General features: G+C 46.9%; 1 protein-coding gene and 1 long non-coding RNA gene across 2 annotated transcripts; one reads left to right on the top strand and one right to left on the bottom strand.

Moving 5' to 3' along the window:
* Positions 1-2,312: 2,312 nt before the first annotated feature.
* Positions 2,313-5,412, bottom strand: LOC140460909 (uncharacterized). The gene is made up of 2 exons (XM_072555614.1): positions 5,168-5,412; positions 2,313-4,099 (listed from the first exon to the last, which is right to left on the bottom strand). Exon 2 carries the CDS (start codon positions 3,816-3,818, stop codon positions 2,658-2,660), a length of 1,161 nt encoding a protein of 386 aa, XP_072411715.1. The 5' UTR covers positions 3,819-4,099; positions 5,168-5,412; the 3' UTR covers positions 2,313-2,657.
* On the top strand, positions 5,371-6,029 carry LOC140460925 (uncharacterized). Its single transcript, XR_011954392.1, has 2 exons — positions 5,371-5,579; positions 5,672-6,029. It is a non-coding gene; the product is annotated as an uncharacterized lncRNA (long non-coding RNA).
* Positions 6,030-13,469: the final 7,440 nt, after the last annotated feature.

Genomic DNA, 13,469 nt, shown 5'->3' with positions numbered 1-13,469 from the left:
TGGGAAATACGGAGTAAGGAGCTGGTTTTGGGTGGCATGCTCTTCGGAGGGCCAGTGTGGAATAGATGGGCTGAATGACATGCTTCCACATCGTTGGCATTCCATGACTCCTCCCACAAAGGAGCATTTTATCTGCATCTGTCCTGTCAAGCCCCTTTCAGAATTCTACTGCTTTCAATACGATCACTTCTGGTTCATAGAGGTAAACAACAGAAACAGACTCTTCCGTCCAACTCATCCATGCAGACCAGGATTCCTAAACTAACCTGGTCCCACTTACCTGCATTTGGCCCATATCCCTCTAAACCTTTCTATTCATGTACCCATCCAAATGTCATTTAAACGTTGTAACTGTACTTGCATCTACCACTTCCTCAGCAAGTTTATTCTGCATGCAAGCCACCCTCTGTCAAAACGTTGCACCTCAGGTTCCTATTAAATCTCTCCCCTCTCACCTTAAAGAAATATGCCCCAAGTTTTAAGCTCTGCTGTGCTAAGGAAGAGCCTTTGCTATTCACTTTACCTCCACTCCTTATGATTTTATAAATCTCAATGAGGTCACCCATTGAAAAACGTCCCAGCCTCTCCTTCTAACTCAAACCCTCCAGTCCGACGAGGATGTCCTCCGAAGGCAGAGGACATACACACCAAATTCAATTCATACACAACATTTACATAATTTGATTTCTATTGTTTTACACTGCTCCTCCCCTGTTTACATCTTCCACTTCCCTAAGACCGGCCTTGTCTGTGACAAAATGCTTATTTCTGGCCTAAGACCGGCCTTGTCTGTGACAAAATGCTTATTTCTGGCCTCACAAGGCTGTTTGACCTCATCCTGCTGTAGGTCATTGTTAGGCATATTCTTTCTTCATCATTATCTACCCCCTCCATCTGTGCCTTTCCCGAGGATGTTCTGATCCCTATGACCCTTTTAATTGGGGTTTGTTCCTCTGTCTCTGTAAAAGCGGGAAACAGATGTTTATACCTACTGTTTGTACAGGCGTATCTAGCTTAACTTCATCCCCTCACAACATCTTATCTACTTGCCCGTAATGTCTACCTTCTGACATACAGTTTTAGCTAATACAAAAACAATTATATATTTCCTCCACATCGTTTCCATTCTTGTTGACTCAGCTCTTGGCTAAAACAATTACACACTGGCGTAAGTTCAGTTTACTTTGTAAAATGAAATTGCAGAATTGCAGAAGTAACGTTAACTTACCTATATCCCACACCTCCTTAACCACCATGTCTACCAGTGATGCAACTTTCAAAAGAACTATGTAGCTGAACACACACCCATCCCCACCCACGTCTCTCTATTTTGCAATAAGACCCAAAGCACTACCATTAACAGTACAAGTCCTGCCCTTCCTTTTTTTTAAGCAAAACGCAACCCCTCACATTTATTCATACCTCTCTCATAGACACGCTCTCTCTCACAAAACACACATATACCCCATCACACTCACAATTTACCAAGAATGCACACATTCTTACATGCACTCATGCACAAACTCACATGCGCACACACACAACTCTATGGAGATAATTTGTATTGGCAGAATTATATTTGCAGATACTTTCAATTTTCTTCAAAAAGCACACAGTCTGCAGGCAGTCAATCCATGTACTACTTTATAAATTCCTACTTTGAAAATAGAACTAATCTAATTCATGATTGTGATACTGAGACTTGAACCACACACCTTTAATGCATTGTCTGAGCTGAGATGTCACTTTTTTGTATATAAAACCTTAAGTGATCTCGAGAACGTGACTAAAAGATGTTCTGGGGTTTACATATTAACGAACTGAAATCTGCAACCCACTCTAAAAGATGAAAGACTGAACAGCAATCTAGGTTTGTTCAATATATCCTCTCAGTTTCATGACAGTGATCTTTTGCCATAAATCTGTGTCTTATGATCCTGCTCCACAGCTACCCAATGAAGGAGCAGCACTCCGAAACTTAGTGCTTCCACATAAACCAGTTGGACTATAACTTGGTGTTGTGTGATTTTAACTTTACCCACCCAAGTCCGATACACTAGAAACTTCCACATAGTTTCTAGTGAACACATCCCACACCTCCCGGTGCTGCCATTACACTTTACCATGCCAAGGAAACAACACACTTTGCACTCCTGAAAAATTTACAATTTCTAACGATACTAGCTATTCATTCACTGCTCCATCTGATACATGACATTGGAAACTTAGTGTTGGAGTCTAAAAGAAATGAGCAGCTTTAAAACAAAACCTCTTGGGGCTCAAAGCCTTTAATGAGAGTCTGAGCCCAGTGGTAAGTTCAGGTAACCTTTATTGTGACCCAACTTTGTTACAGCTTCAGATCCCCCCAGCAAAAAAGCATAGAAAAAGTAGCTGCTTTTTAAAACATCTCAAGGTTAAAGCGCACACACTCCCTAACCACCCCTCCAACCTCACTTTCGTTACTATTGGTCACCACCAAGTTACCCCTTTGTAATTGGATCCACACACCCCACGAAAATAGTTTCATAGCTAGATTCTAACTCCAGATTTCCAACCAAATTCCAATTCCACCACTTGCTGCATTGGGATTCAAACCCAGGAATCCCCAGAACGAGGTGGAATTTCCAGTTCATAACGGCACTCAGCCATTTACTCCTTCAATCCCCTTGCGATGGCACATGCACTCGCTGGTGGCTCCGTAGGTGGAATGCACGGGTGAAGCACTTCCCGCACTGAGAGCAGGTGAACGGCCTCTCCCCTGTGTGCAGTTGCCGGTGGGTCCGCAGGTTGAAGGAATTGCTGAAGGCCTTCCCGCAGTCGGCACAGGGGAATGGTCTCTCCCCCGTGTGGACTCGCCGGTGCCTCAGGAGGGTGGAAGAATCGCTGAAGGCCTTCCCGCACTCAGGGCAGCTGAAAGGTCTCTCGCCTGTGTGGACCAGCCGGTGTCTCAGCAAGGTGGAGGAATTCCTGAAGGCCTTCCCACATATGGTGCAGCTGAAGGGCCACTCCCTGGTGTGGATCCATCGGTGGGTCAGCAGGTTGGAGGAATTGATGAAGGCCTTCCCACACTCGGGGCAGGAGAACGGCCTCTCCCCGGTGTGGACCCGCCGGTGGGTCAGTAGGTCAGAGGAATTGCTGAAAGCCTTCCTGCACTCGGGGCAGCTGAAGGGCCTCTCCCCCGTGTGGATCCGTCGGTGCCTCAGCAGGGCAGAGGAATCACTGAAAGCCTTCCCGCACTCGGGACAGCTGAAGGGCCTCTCTCCCGTATGGACCCGCTGGTGCTTCAACAGGTCAGAAGAATTGCTGAAGCCCTTCCTGCACTCGGGGCAGGTGAAGGGTCTCTCCCCTGTGTGGACCCGCTGGTGGGTCAGCAGGGCGGAGGCATGGGTCAAACACTTCCCGCACTCGGGGCAGCTGAAGGGCCTCTCCCTGGTGTGAACCCGCTGGTGCTTCAGCAGTGTCGAGGAATCGCTGAAGGCCTTCCTGCACTTGGGGCAGCTGAAGGGCCTCTCCCCCGTGTGGACCCGCCGGTGGGTCAGCACGGCAGAGGAACTACTGAAGCCCTTCCCGCAGACGGGGCAGGAGAATGGTCTCTCCCCAGTGTGGCTGCGCCGATGAGTTTCCAGGGCAGATGGAGCACAGAAGCCTTTCCCACAGTCACCACACTTCCATGGTTTCTCCACCGGGCGGGATTCCTCGGGTTTCGCCATGGCCGAAGCCTCAGCTGCACACAAACGCATGTACAGCCCCTCCCTCCCGTGAATTCCTCTTGCCAGGCCGTATAGCTGCCAGTGCGCTGCAACAGTAGGGTCTCTCATCCAGACCCATTGACGCGGAAAACGTACTGAAACAGGAACCAAAAAGCTTTGCTCTTTCTCACAGAATCAGTTGAAAACCGTTGCACTCCTGATGAATTGAGTGTCTGTCAGCCATTGACGTGAAAGTGAGAACTGCAGACACTGAGAGTCAGTGTTGAAAAGTGCAGCGCTGGAAAATCGCAGCAGGTCAGGCAGCATCCAATGAGCAGGAGAGTCAATGTTTCAGGCAAAGCCCTTCATCTGTTCATTTTGAAACTTCTGTCTTCAGATCTTCAAATATTCTGCAAAAAGAGATTTCACAAGTCATTGCTGTCAGTCCAGGGTAGAAATTCAGAACGAGCAATTCTACTTTCTGCAGAACATTCTACTCTTATTCCACAAAATTGAAAGGACTCTCTCCCCCTCTGTTCTCACTCCGCTCTAACTAATTCTCCTGAAGGTGCTGTTTCAGGATCTTACAGGGGCAGAAAAGCAAAAACGTCAAGACTGACATCTCTCTGAATTTTGGATAACTCCACCTGAAAGTTAATATCTTTCACAACACTGGGCTACTGCTGAGAGTGAGCAGGTCTGATTTTGGGAAGCAAAAAACAAAGTGTGGCAATTCAGGGTGAACCTGCAATGCAGCTTCTTGAGGAACAACCAGACACAAAATGGTCAATGTCCCCAGAAAGGTGGGAGCAAAATGAAACATCAAAGCATTAACACTGACACACTCCAGTCAAACTCTTCTGCTCCCAGTAAGGGCAAAACATTCTTGAAATCTGCTCTGAAAGTTTAGTCTTCACAAACACAGTTCTGCTTTCACTGAAGAACGATTAGCGTCATACAGTACCAAAACAGACCCTTTGGCCCGACTCATCCAAGCTGACCAGATATCCTAAATTAATCCACTCACATTCGCCATTACTTGGCTCCTATGTGGGCCATGTGGTGGCAGGTGGGGCAAAATTGGGTTGGCTATCTGGTCAGCATGAACAAATTGGACTGAAGGGTCTGTCTCTGTGCTGTACATCTCTATGTACTCATACGGCCATCCAAATGGCCTTTAACTGTTGTAATTGTACCAGCCTCCACCACTTCCTCTGGCAGCTGATTCAATACACACACCACACACTTGCCCCTGAGGTCTCTTTTACATCTCTCCCTGCCCTCATCCTAAATCTATTAACCTTGAGCCCTGCACTCCCCCCATCCCAAAGAAAAGTCCTTGTTTCTTGACCCTATCCGTGACCCTCATAATTGTATAAAAATCTATAATGTCACCCCTCAGTCTCTGGCGGGCTGAGAAAAAAATAGCCCCACCCCATCCTCCCGTTCCCCCCCACCCGGGTAATTAAGACACATACCGGAGTTTGCAGAATCTGATCCCTCCCTGGATTCACTCCAATCACTACAAGTGAACAGATTTCCCCCACTTCCCAGGATGAAGAGTTGCACAAAGGGAGGCAGTTTCACTCGAACTGGTAGGGCCACTTCCGTGTTGTGACGCCATCAATGGGTCAGGGGGCGGGGCGAGATGCGGAGCTCCACCTCCAGCGGGACCCCGCACTGCGCATGCTTTGGCCGGCCGGCTCGCCTGCACTGCGCCTGCGCTGCATTGGACGTTTTGTGGAAATCCACAGCATCACCACAGTGTGGAAGCAGGCCACTCGGCCCAACCTGCTACACCGACCCTCCGAAGGGTAACCCACCCACAACAATTCCCCTACCGCTCTACATTTACCCCCCGATTACGACACCTGACCTGCACATCCCTAGGTACTGTGGGTATTGTAAATATATGGCTTGGTGCCAGTGTAAATATACTCGGGATTCGGTATCCTTTGATAATGTGTCTGTTTCGCGCGCAGGAGGAGGTCACGTGGTGTTAAGGATTTTCGCGCGAGATCACGTGGTGCTCTGTTTCGCGCCCGATGAGGTCACGTGGTGCTCTGTTTCGCGGGCAGAAGGAGGTCACATGGGGTCGGACATCCGGGAACGCGAGAAGGCGGAGAATGGAGTCAGATCAGCAGCCAATCAGAAGACAATCCCACCTCAGTCATTGCTTGACTTTTTGTATTGTCTAAAAGACTGGGTCAGGGGCAGGAATTGGTTGTATTTTGTGAATTGACACACTTTGTAGTTTTTCAGGGACAGAAAGTGCTAGACCCAGAGCTCTGTATACTTTGTCCACTTACTGCTAAAATAAACTAAAAGTGTGAGACCGAATATCTTCTCCTATTGCCTCATTTAAAGAACACCCAGGACTCGGCTCACACATAGAAGAAAGTAAGTTAGTAGATTGAGCCAAAGTCCTACAATTTGGTGACCCTGACATGATGAAGACAGAGAAGTGACGGAAAAGAGAGAAAAATAGAAACAACGTGTGAGAAACAAAGCCCACTCACTTCAATAATTTCAGTCCGAGACAAGATCTGAATCAATAGTGTCACTTATTTTACACTTGCAAGTGGGTGTGATGTCCCTTTCTCAAGGCAAGGGACATACACACACTAAATTCAATTCATACATAACATTTATATGATTTGATGTCTATTGTTTTACACTGCTCCCTCCCCTGCTTACATCGTCCACTTCCCTAAGACCGGCCCCCATTACCCCTGTTTGCCTCTTGCCTTATCCGGCCTTGTCTGTGATAAAATGCTTATTTCTGGTCTCACAAGGCTGTTTGACCTTACCCTGTTATAGGTCATTGTTAGGCATATCCCTTCTTCATCATTATCTACCCCCTTCATCTGTGCCTTTCCCGAGGCCATTCTGATCCCTATGACCCTTTTAATTGGGGTTTGTTCCTGTGTTTTTGTAAAAGTGGGAAGCACATGTTTATACCTACTGTTTGTACAGGCATATCTAGCTTAACTTCATCCCCTCACAACATCTTATCTACTTGCCCATAATGTCTACCTTCTGACATACAGTTTTAGCTAATACAAAAACAATTATATATTTCCTCCACATTGTTTCCATTCTTGTTGACTCAGCACTTGGCTAAAACAATTACCCACTGGTGTGAGTTCACCTCCTTTGTAAAATGGAATTGCAGAAGTAACACTAATCCTACTGATATCCCACAAACGGACAACTGACGTCTGATGACAACAACAAGCGGCGCCGCATACAAAGGTGAGCAGACACCTGTTTATATCGAAGTTCTGCCATTGGAGATACCAAATTGATTGTTGTCATTATACTGCAAGTGTCCTAGTAATAGTAAGTGGATAAAGTATTGATATAGTACATATAGGTTTAAAGTCCCATGGGGTTAGAGTCCCCATAAAAGCAACAAGGTGCGTAAGTGTGAGGTGGTTTAAAGTCCATTGAGCAGGATCTCATAAAAGCAACGCTCACAAATTTTGGTTTATGATTGATGTATTGTAAGTTTTAAAATTATATTGGGGAATGTACAGAGGGTGGCAGAAAAGCCAGTAGTGTCTTGAAGACAAAAAGTGGTGTCTCAGCAAGAGAGTCGGCAGTGGAAACCTAACTGTGACAACAAAACTGCCAATAATTCTCACTGAAAGGGTCAGTTGCTCGGGTGTACTCCATACAAACTGACTGGCCACTGGATTTGTCTCTGATTGGGTTGGTTGCTCGGTTATATTATATCCAAACCAACTGACTACTGGACAGGAGGATTAAAGACAAAAAAAGCACCTAAAATGGAAGGGGAATTTGATAAAGAGTGTGAAGAATACGGAGGATGTTCTTCTGACTTAATGTTGTCTGTAAAACAGCAAAGGGGTAAAGCCAGAAGTCAGTTAGTTAGTGGGCTTGCAAAGAACAAACAAAAAACAATGATGGAGAAATATGATAAAATTTGGGAAGAATTACAACAACAGGGCAAAGTCCCTAAAGATGAGGAGAGTGAGAAATTGTCACTGTTTTTACGAAAAGCAGAAGAGCAAGCTAAATTAGAAGTTGAAGAGCACATGAAGGGAAAGAAAGGGTCAATATTAGTTAGAAGAAAGTGGACAAAAGAAGGCGAGGAGAAAGAAGAGAGGAGGATTCATCTGCACAACATGACGTTAGCCTGTATAGCCGTGGAAACGTTACAAAAGAGGGTGGGTGCTACCTCTAAAACAGAACTGGCGAAGGAGATAGAAAAGGCAGGACCATCCATGCCATTATATCCTAAATTGCCTGGGGTACAATCACCGCCCCCATATCCTGTAACACAAATGCCACTCATGTATGTTCAAGAAGGGGTGTTAGATGTGCAAGAATTAGGGACAAGAGAGTACAACGTAGCAAAAGAGAAACTGGCGGAAGCAGTAGAAGAAAGCATCAGAAAAATAGAAAAACTAACACTAGAAGCTGAACAGAGAGTTGAGGAAGCAAGCAGGGTGATAATGACGCACAGCAGAAACAAAGAACAGCCAAAACAGGGGAGATATTCATCAGTGCAAGAGCCAGGTGCTCACTCGACACCGTATAGTGCTGAGAATGAAAAGAGGGGAAGATTACATGACTCAGGTCAGTTATTAGATGACGTGTTCTTAGACAGAAGAAGGAGAGATTTGAGGGAAGAACGAGACAGAGAAATTGGATGGGGAGGAGTCTAAAAATAGTACAGACATTGAGGACAAAGAATCCCTGACAGAGGATGACCCACACACCTACCCCGTCACTTTGAAAGTCTCATTCACAATGCATACCGAACATGGCTGTCCACTGAAGCCCCTACCTGAAACAAGTTATAATCTGCATCAAAGAGACACATTACGACAACCCACAAAGTATCAGCACCAGCAAATGCCATTAATTTACAGAGGCTCTTATTTGGGGGATGTTTATCAGCCCTTCACATTTACTGACATGAACTGCATCCTGGATAAAATGCCCCCACCCACGGAGGGAGGTGGGCCCTGGATGACTAAATTTTGCCAATATACACGAGGCCACAAGTTAGCTATGGGCGACTGGAGAGCATTGTTGGGCAAGCAGTTGAGTATGTGGGAAATACAACAGATTGAAGCTTCTGCGGGGACCACCTCACTACCTGATTCAGACCTGTTCACGCAGCACGCCACCTGTGTGGGAAGGGCAATGAGGGATAGATTCCCGATTCCACCGGGAGCGATGCACTCACTCACCTTCACAATGAAGGAGGGTGAGGATATGCCTGTCTTTTTGGCCAGATGTAAGGGCACGTGGACAGATACTGTGGGGAGCCATCCAGGGTCAGGTCAGCTACAGACGACGTTATTTAGGAATGCCGTTATGGCAGGGATGCCTAAGGAAGTAAAAGAGGCAATGGAGAGTAATCCTGATATCCCAGGTTGTTCTACAGAACAGTGGGAAAAACACTTGACGCATCACATGAAGCGTTACAGGACAAAACAGGATGAAGATAAACAGAGCAACAAGTCAGCTCAAGTGCAGTTGCTGAAGTTACAGCTCGATGAGGCTAGGAGGAAGGCTAATGATACAAAGAAGGCCTCCCAAAAGACGACTAATCAGATGGTTCAGCAGCCGTCGCCACAAAACAACCTCCCAAGTCTAGACCCAACACCTGATTGGATGCCACCCTACCCCCACTATGGTGGCAGGCCTATTGGTGTTCCAGGAGGAATGCGTGGTAGAGGAAGGGGCCGCGGACGACTCAGAAGTCAGCCACCCAACACCTGTTTTGAATGTGGCCAACCCGGGCATTGGAGAAGAAATTGTCCCATGCTGTGGGGACCCCAGGGATTGATCCGAGGACAGTATGTCCGCTCAAGTCAGCCTCCTTTTCAACAGGTTGCTCAGCCTTACCAAGCCCCAAATGCAGCTGCAGCCCCGGTACAAAGTCAGTACCCCCAAACCATGCCGGAAGGGCAGGGGTACGAATATTCTGGGTTGGCAGACCCCTACATGCAAATGAGTGTAATGGACAAGAATCTGTCTTTTTTGGTTGACACGGGTGCAAGATTTTCTACCATCGCTTGTGACATCCCTCGGTCAAACATGTCACCCTCCAGCGTCCAGTTAGTAGGGTTCTCGGGTAAACCAGAAAATCTGCCTTTGACATCGCCTTTGATCACATCAGTGGCCGGACAGACCTTCCGTCACCGGTATATTTCATCACCTTCATGCCCTGTCAATCTGATGGGCCGTGACTTGCTGGTGAGATGTGGGGTCTCGGTTCTGTGCGGACCAGACGGGCTGGTAGTGACCTTTCCAAATGGCTATTCTGTCAACTCTATGACAATGATTCACTCTGGATCCCAAATGATGCTATCACCGGACACATCACCAACAGCAGAAGGGCAGTGGGCAGATATATACTGGGGACTCCTTGAACCTGAAAACAGGCAGAACAACGGAATACAGTCTTTGTACAACCAATGGCGACCCTGGGTTCAGATGCTGCATCCCTATGCTCCTCCTGCAGATCCCCTTCATGTTACCCTGTATTATGATAGAGATGATAATGACATCTATCAGCATGCATTCTATCAGCACTTAGAAGGGACTCAATGGGATATTTCCTCTAGTTGTATTCTGATAGGCAAAGAAGGTGTGGCGGGTGTTGTTGAACTGACTGAAGAACAGTTGGAATGGTATGAGATGTCAGAAGAAGCTGTACCTCATGTCACATTGGCCGTGCATGCTAAATATCAGGCCAAGGATCTGGGACCTATGTCCAAACGTTTGATGGCGCTAACTGATTGGGTTTGGACTCAGCTACCCGGTTTACAATTTTCACCATCAGAGGAAGCCTACAGAATTATGTGCAGGACAACTGATAAGGTACTGCTGGAACATAGGCAGATTGAAAGGTTTCATGGCAGGGAGAAAACAGACCATCCACAGGCTGCAGCGATGCTTAACACTCTACCAGATACCTTGTGGTCAGCAGGTTCAACGGATGTTGGTCACTGCAAACACGTCACACCAATCACATTCGATTTAATAGACCACACTCCAATTTGGCAGAGACAATACTCACACAAACCAGAGGCTGAAGCCGGCATTGCCGACACAATTGAAGGATTGTTAGCAGCAGGGGTGCTGGAACCCTCCCAGTCAGCCTGGAACACTCCTATCTTCCCTGTAGAGAAGCAGAATACTGGTAAATATCGGATGGCGCATGATCTTCGACGGATCAATAGCATCGTTTCTACTCCAACAGTTCCAGTTCCAAACCCCTACACCGCGATGTCTGTGCTGACCCCTGACCACAGGTGGTTCTCGTGCATTGATCTGGCCAACGCGTTCTTCTGTTTGCCCCTAGCTGATCATTTGAGGGACGTTTTCTCGTTTACCTACAAAGGCCAACAAGTACGTTACACAAGGGTCCCTCAAGGGTTCATTTTCTCACCGGGTATTTTCAGTCAGGTACTAAAACAGCAGCTGAAGGACCTGACACTCCCAAAGGGGGTGATACTGATCCAGTATGTGGATGACATTCTTCTGGCGGCACCCGACCATGTTTCTTGTCTGGCAGCCACACAGTCGTTGCTGCTTCACCTGTATAACGTCGGTTTCAAAGTTTTACGGGCTAAATTGCAATGCTGCAGACAGACGGTGTCTTTTCTGGGTAGAGTTATTTCCGCTAAGGGAACAGGTGTGTCTCCGTCCCACAGATCCTCCATTCTGCATCATACCAAACCAGTCACTGTAAAAGACATGCTCTCGTTTCTTGGGTTGGCAGGATACAGCAGACAATTCGTTGCATCATATGGGGAGCTCACTTTCCCTCTCAGGGCCATGGTAAATGAGCAAGGCATGAGAAATTTGTCGGCCCATTTGCAGTGGACCACGGAGGCAGACGAAAGTTTCATCTCTCTTAAACAGGCCCTAACGCGGGCTGCTGATTTAGCGGTCCCGGATTACAAAGAGCCATTTTTCCTCGATATTTCTGAAAACTTACACACAATAAATGGTGTTCTTTTTCAGAAAAAAGGGGGAGGCAGGCAGGTGCTGATGTATGTAAGCGTTACCCTTGACCCAATAGAGGACAGACACCCGCCATGTACAAGACATGCGTCAGGGGTAGCAAAAATTCTCCGAAAGGTAGCACATATAGTCATGGGCCATTCACTAACAGTACTGACGACACACAGTATAGTGACCTACGTGAACTCGACAGCCTTTACAATGACGTCACTGCGGCAAACCAGGTTAGAGAAAATCCTGAGTGCACCACATATAACTTTCACACACGAAGGAATCAACATGGGAGAAGGAGAATCACACATGTGTGAGGAAAGGGTACAGAGAGACGTCAAAGTCAGGGCAGACTTACAGGCAATTCCACTAGTAGACCCAGAAGAAGTGCTGTTCACAGATGGTTGTTGTTACAGACATCCAACTGAGGGACTTAAAGCAGCCTATGCAGTGGTGCGACAGACAAGCGAGGGATTTGAGGAAGTGTTGAGAGGAAAAGTGATCGGCAAAGAATCAGCCCAGTTGGCTGAACTACAGGCAATGATTGCTGCGTTAGAATGGTCAGAGGGAAAAAGGGTAAACATCTACACCGACTCTGCATATGTGGTAGGGGCTATACAGGTAGAACTCAGTCAATGGATCAGGGCAGGATTCTTAACAGCAGCGAAAACCCCCATTAAATATGAAAAAGATATGAGAAGATTAGCGATGGCCCTAATGAAACCTGCAGAAGTGGCGGTGGTCAAGTGTAGAGGACATGATAAAGCAGATACAGTAGTAGCGAAGGGCAATCAGGAAGCCGAGTCAGCAGCAAAGAAAGCAGCAGGGTATACAGCACAGTATATAATGATGCAAACAGAGGAAACCGTGTATGACCTGCCCACCTGCGATGCAAATATGCTAATAAATGAGCAGCAGAAAGCCTCTCCTCATGAACTGACAGTATGGAGAGAGAGAGGGGCCACAGAGTCAGAAGGGATTTGGAGGTCGCCGGACGGTAGACCAGTCCTACCCCCAGGTTTGATGGCTTCCATGCTCCAGGAAGCTCATGGGTTGACCCATTGTGGAAAAGCACAGATGCAGAAGTATCTGACACATTGGTGGCATCCGTTCTTGCCAGCGATGATTGAAAATTACATCAGAGAATGTAGAACGTGTACAGAATACAATGAGAGAGCAACAGTGAAACCACACGAAGGAAAATTCCCTCTCCCAAGAATGCCAGGTCAGGAAATAGTGCTTGAATACACTGACATGATAGAGAGAGTAAATGGATACCGGTACCTTTTGGTAGCAGTGGATGCATACACTGGTTGGCCAGAAGCGATACCTGCGAAAAAGGAAGACGCAAAAACAGTGATCAAATTCTTGGTAAACCAATACATTCCAACGCATGGGTTTCCAAAGAGAGTCAGGTCAGATAATGGCACACATTTCAAGAACAAAGACCTGCAAGAAGTTGAAGCAGCTTTAGGACTGAAACATGTGTTTGGAACAGTATACCATCCTCAGTCACAGGGAAAAGTGGAAAGAATGAATCAGTCCATAAAAGGAAAAATAGGAAAAGTGTGTGCCCAAACAAAGTTAAGCTGGGTGGATGCCCTACCCTTAGCTTTACTGTCCATTAGAAGCTCAGTAAACTCTATCACAGGGTTCACCCCGTACGAGCTAACAACAGGGCAGCATTTCCCAGGACCAGGAGCTGGAATACAGATGTTCGAGGGAGGAGGAGCCTCTCTAAGGTACAGACCTTACTATGACCAACTAACAGCTTTG

Source organism: Chiloscyllium punctatum, chromosome 36 (assembly GCF_047496795.1).
Source record: "Chiloscyllium punctatum isolate Juve2018m chromosome 36, sChiPun1.3, whole genome shotgun sequence".
In the NCBI taxonomy this organism is placed as follows: Eukaryota; Metazoa; Chordata; class Chondrichthyes; order Orectolobiformes; family Hemiscylliidae; genus Chiloscyllium; species Chiloscyllium punctatum.
The sequence above is the reverse complement of the archived record's forward strand: the minus strand, read 5'-3'. Positions and strand labels throughout refer to the sequence as shown.

What these genes read in the sequence shown, in the direction of transcription:
- LOC140460909 (XM_072555614.1), bottom strand. Translation starts at nt 3,818, where the DNA reads ATGAGAGACCCTACTGTTGCAGCGCACTGGCAGCTATACGGCCTGGCA.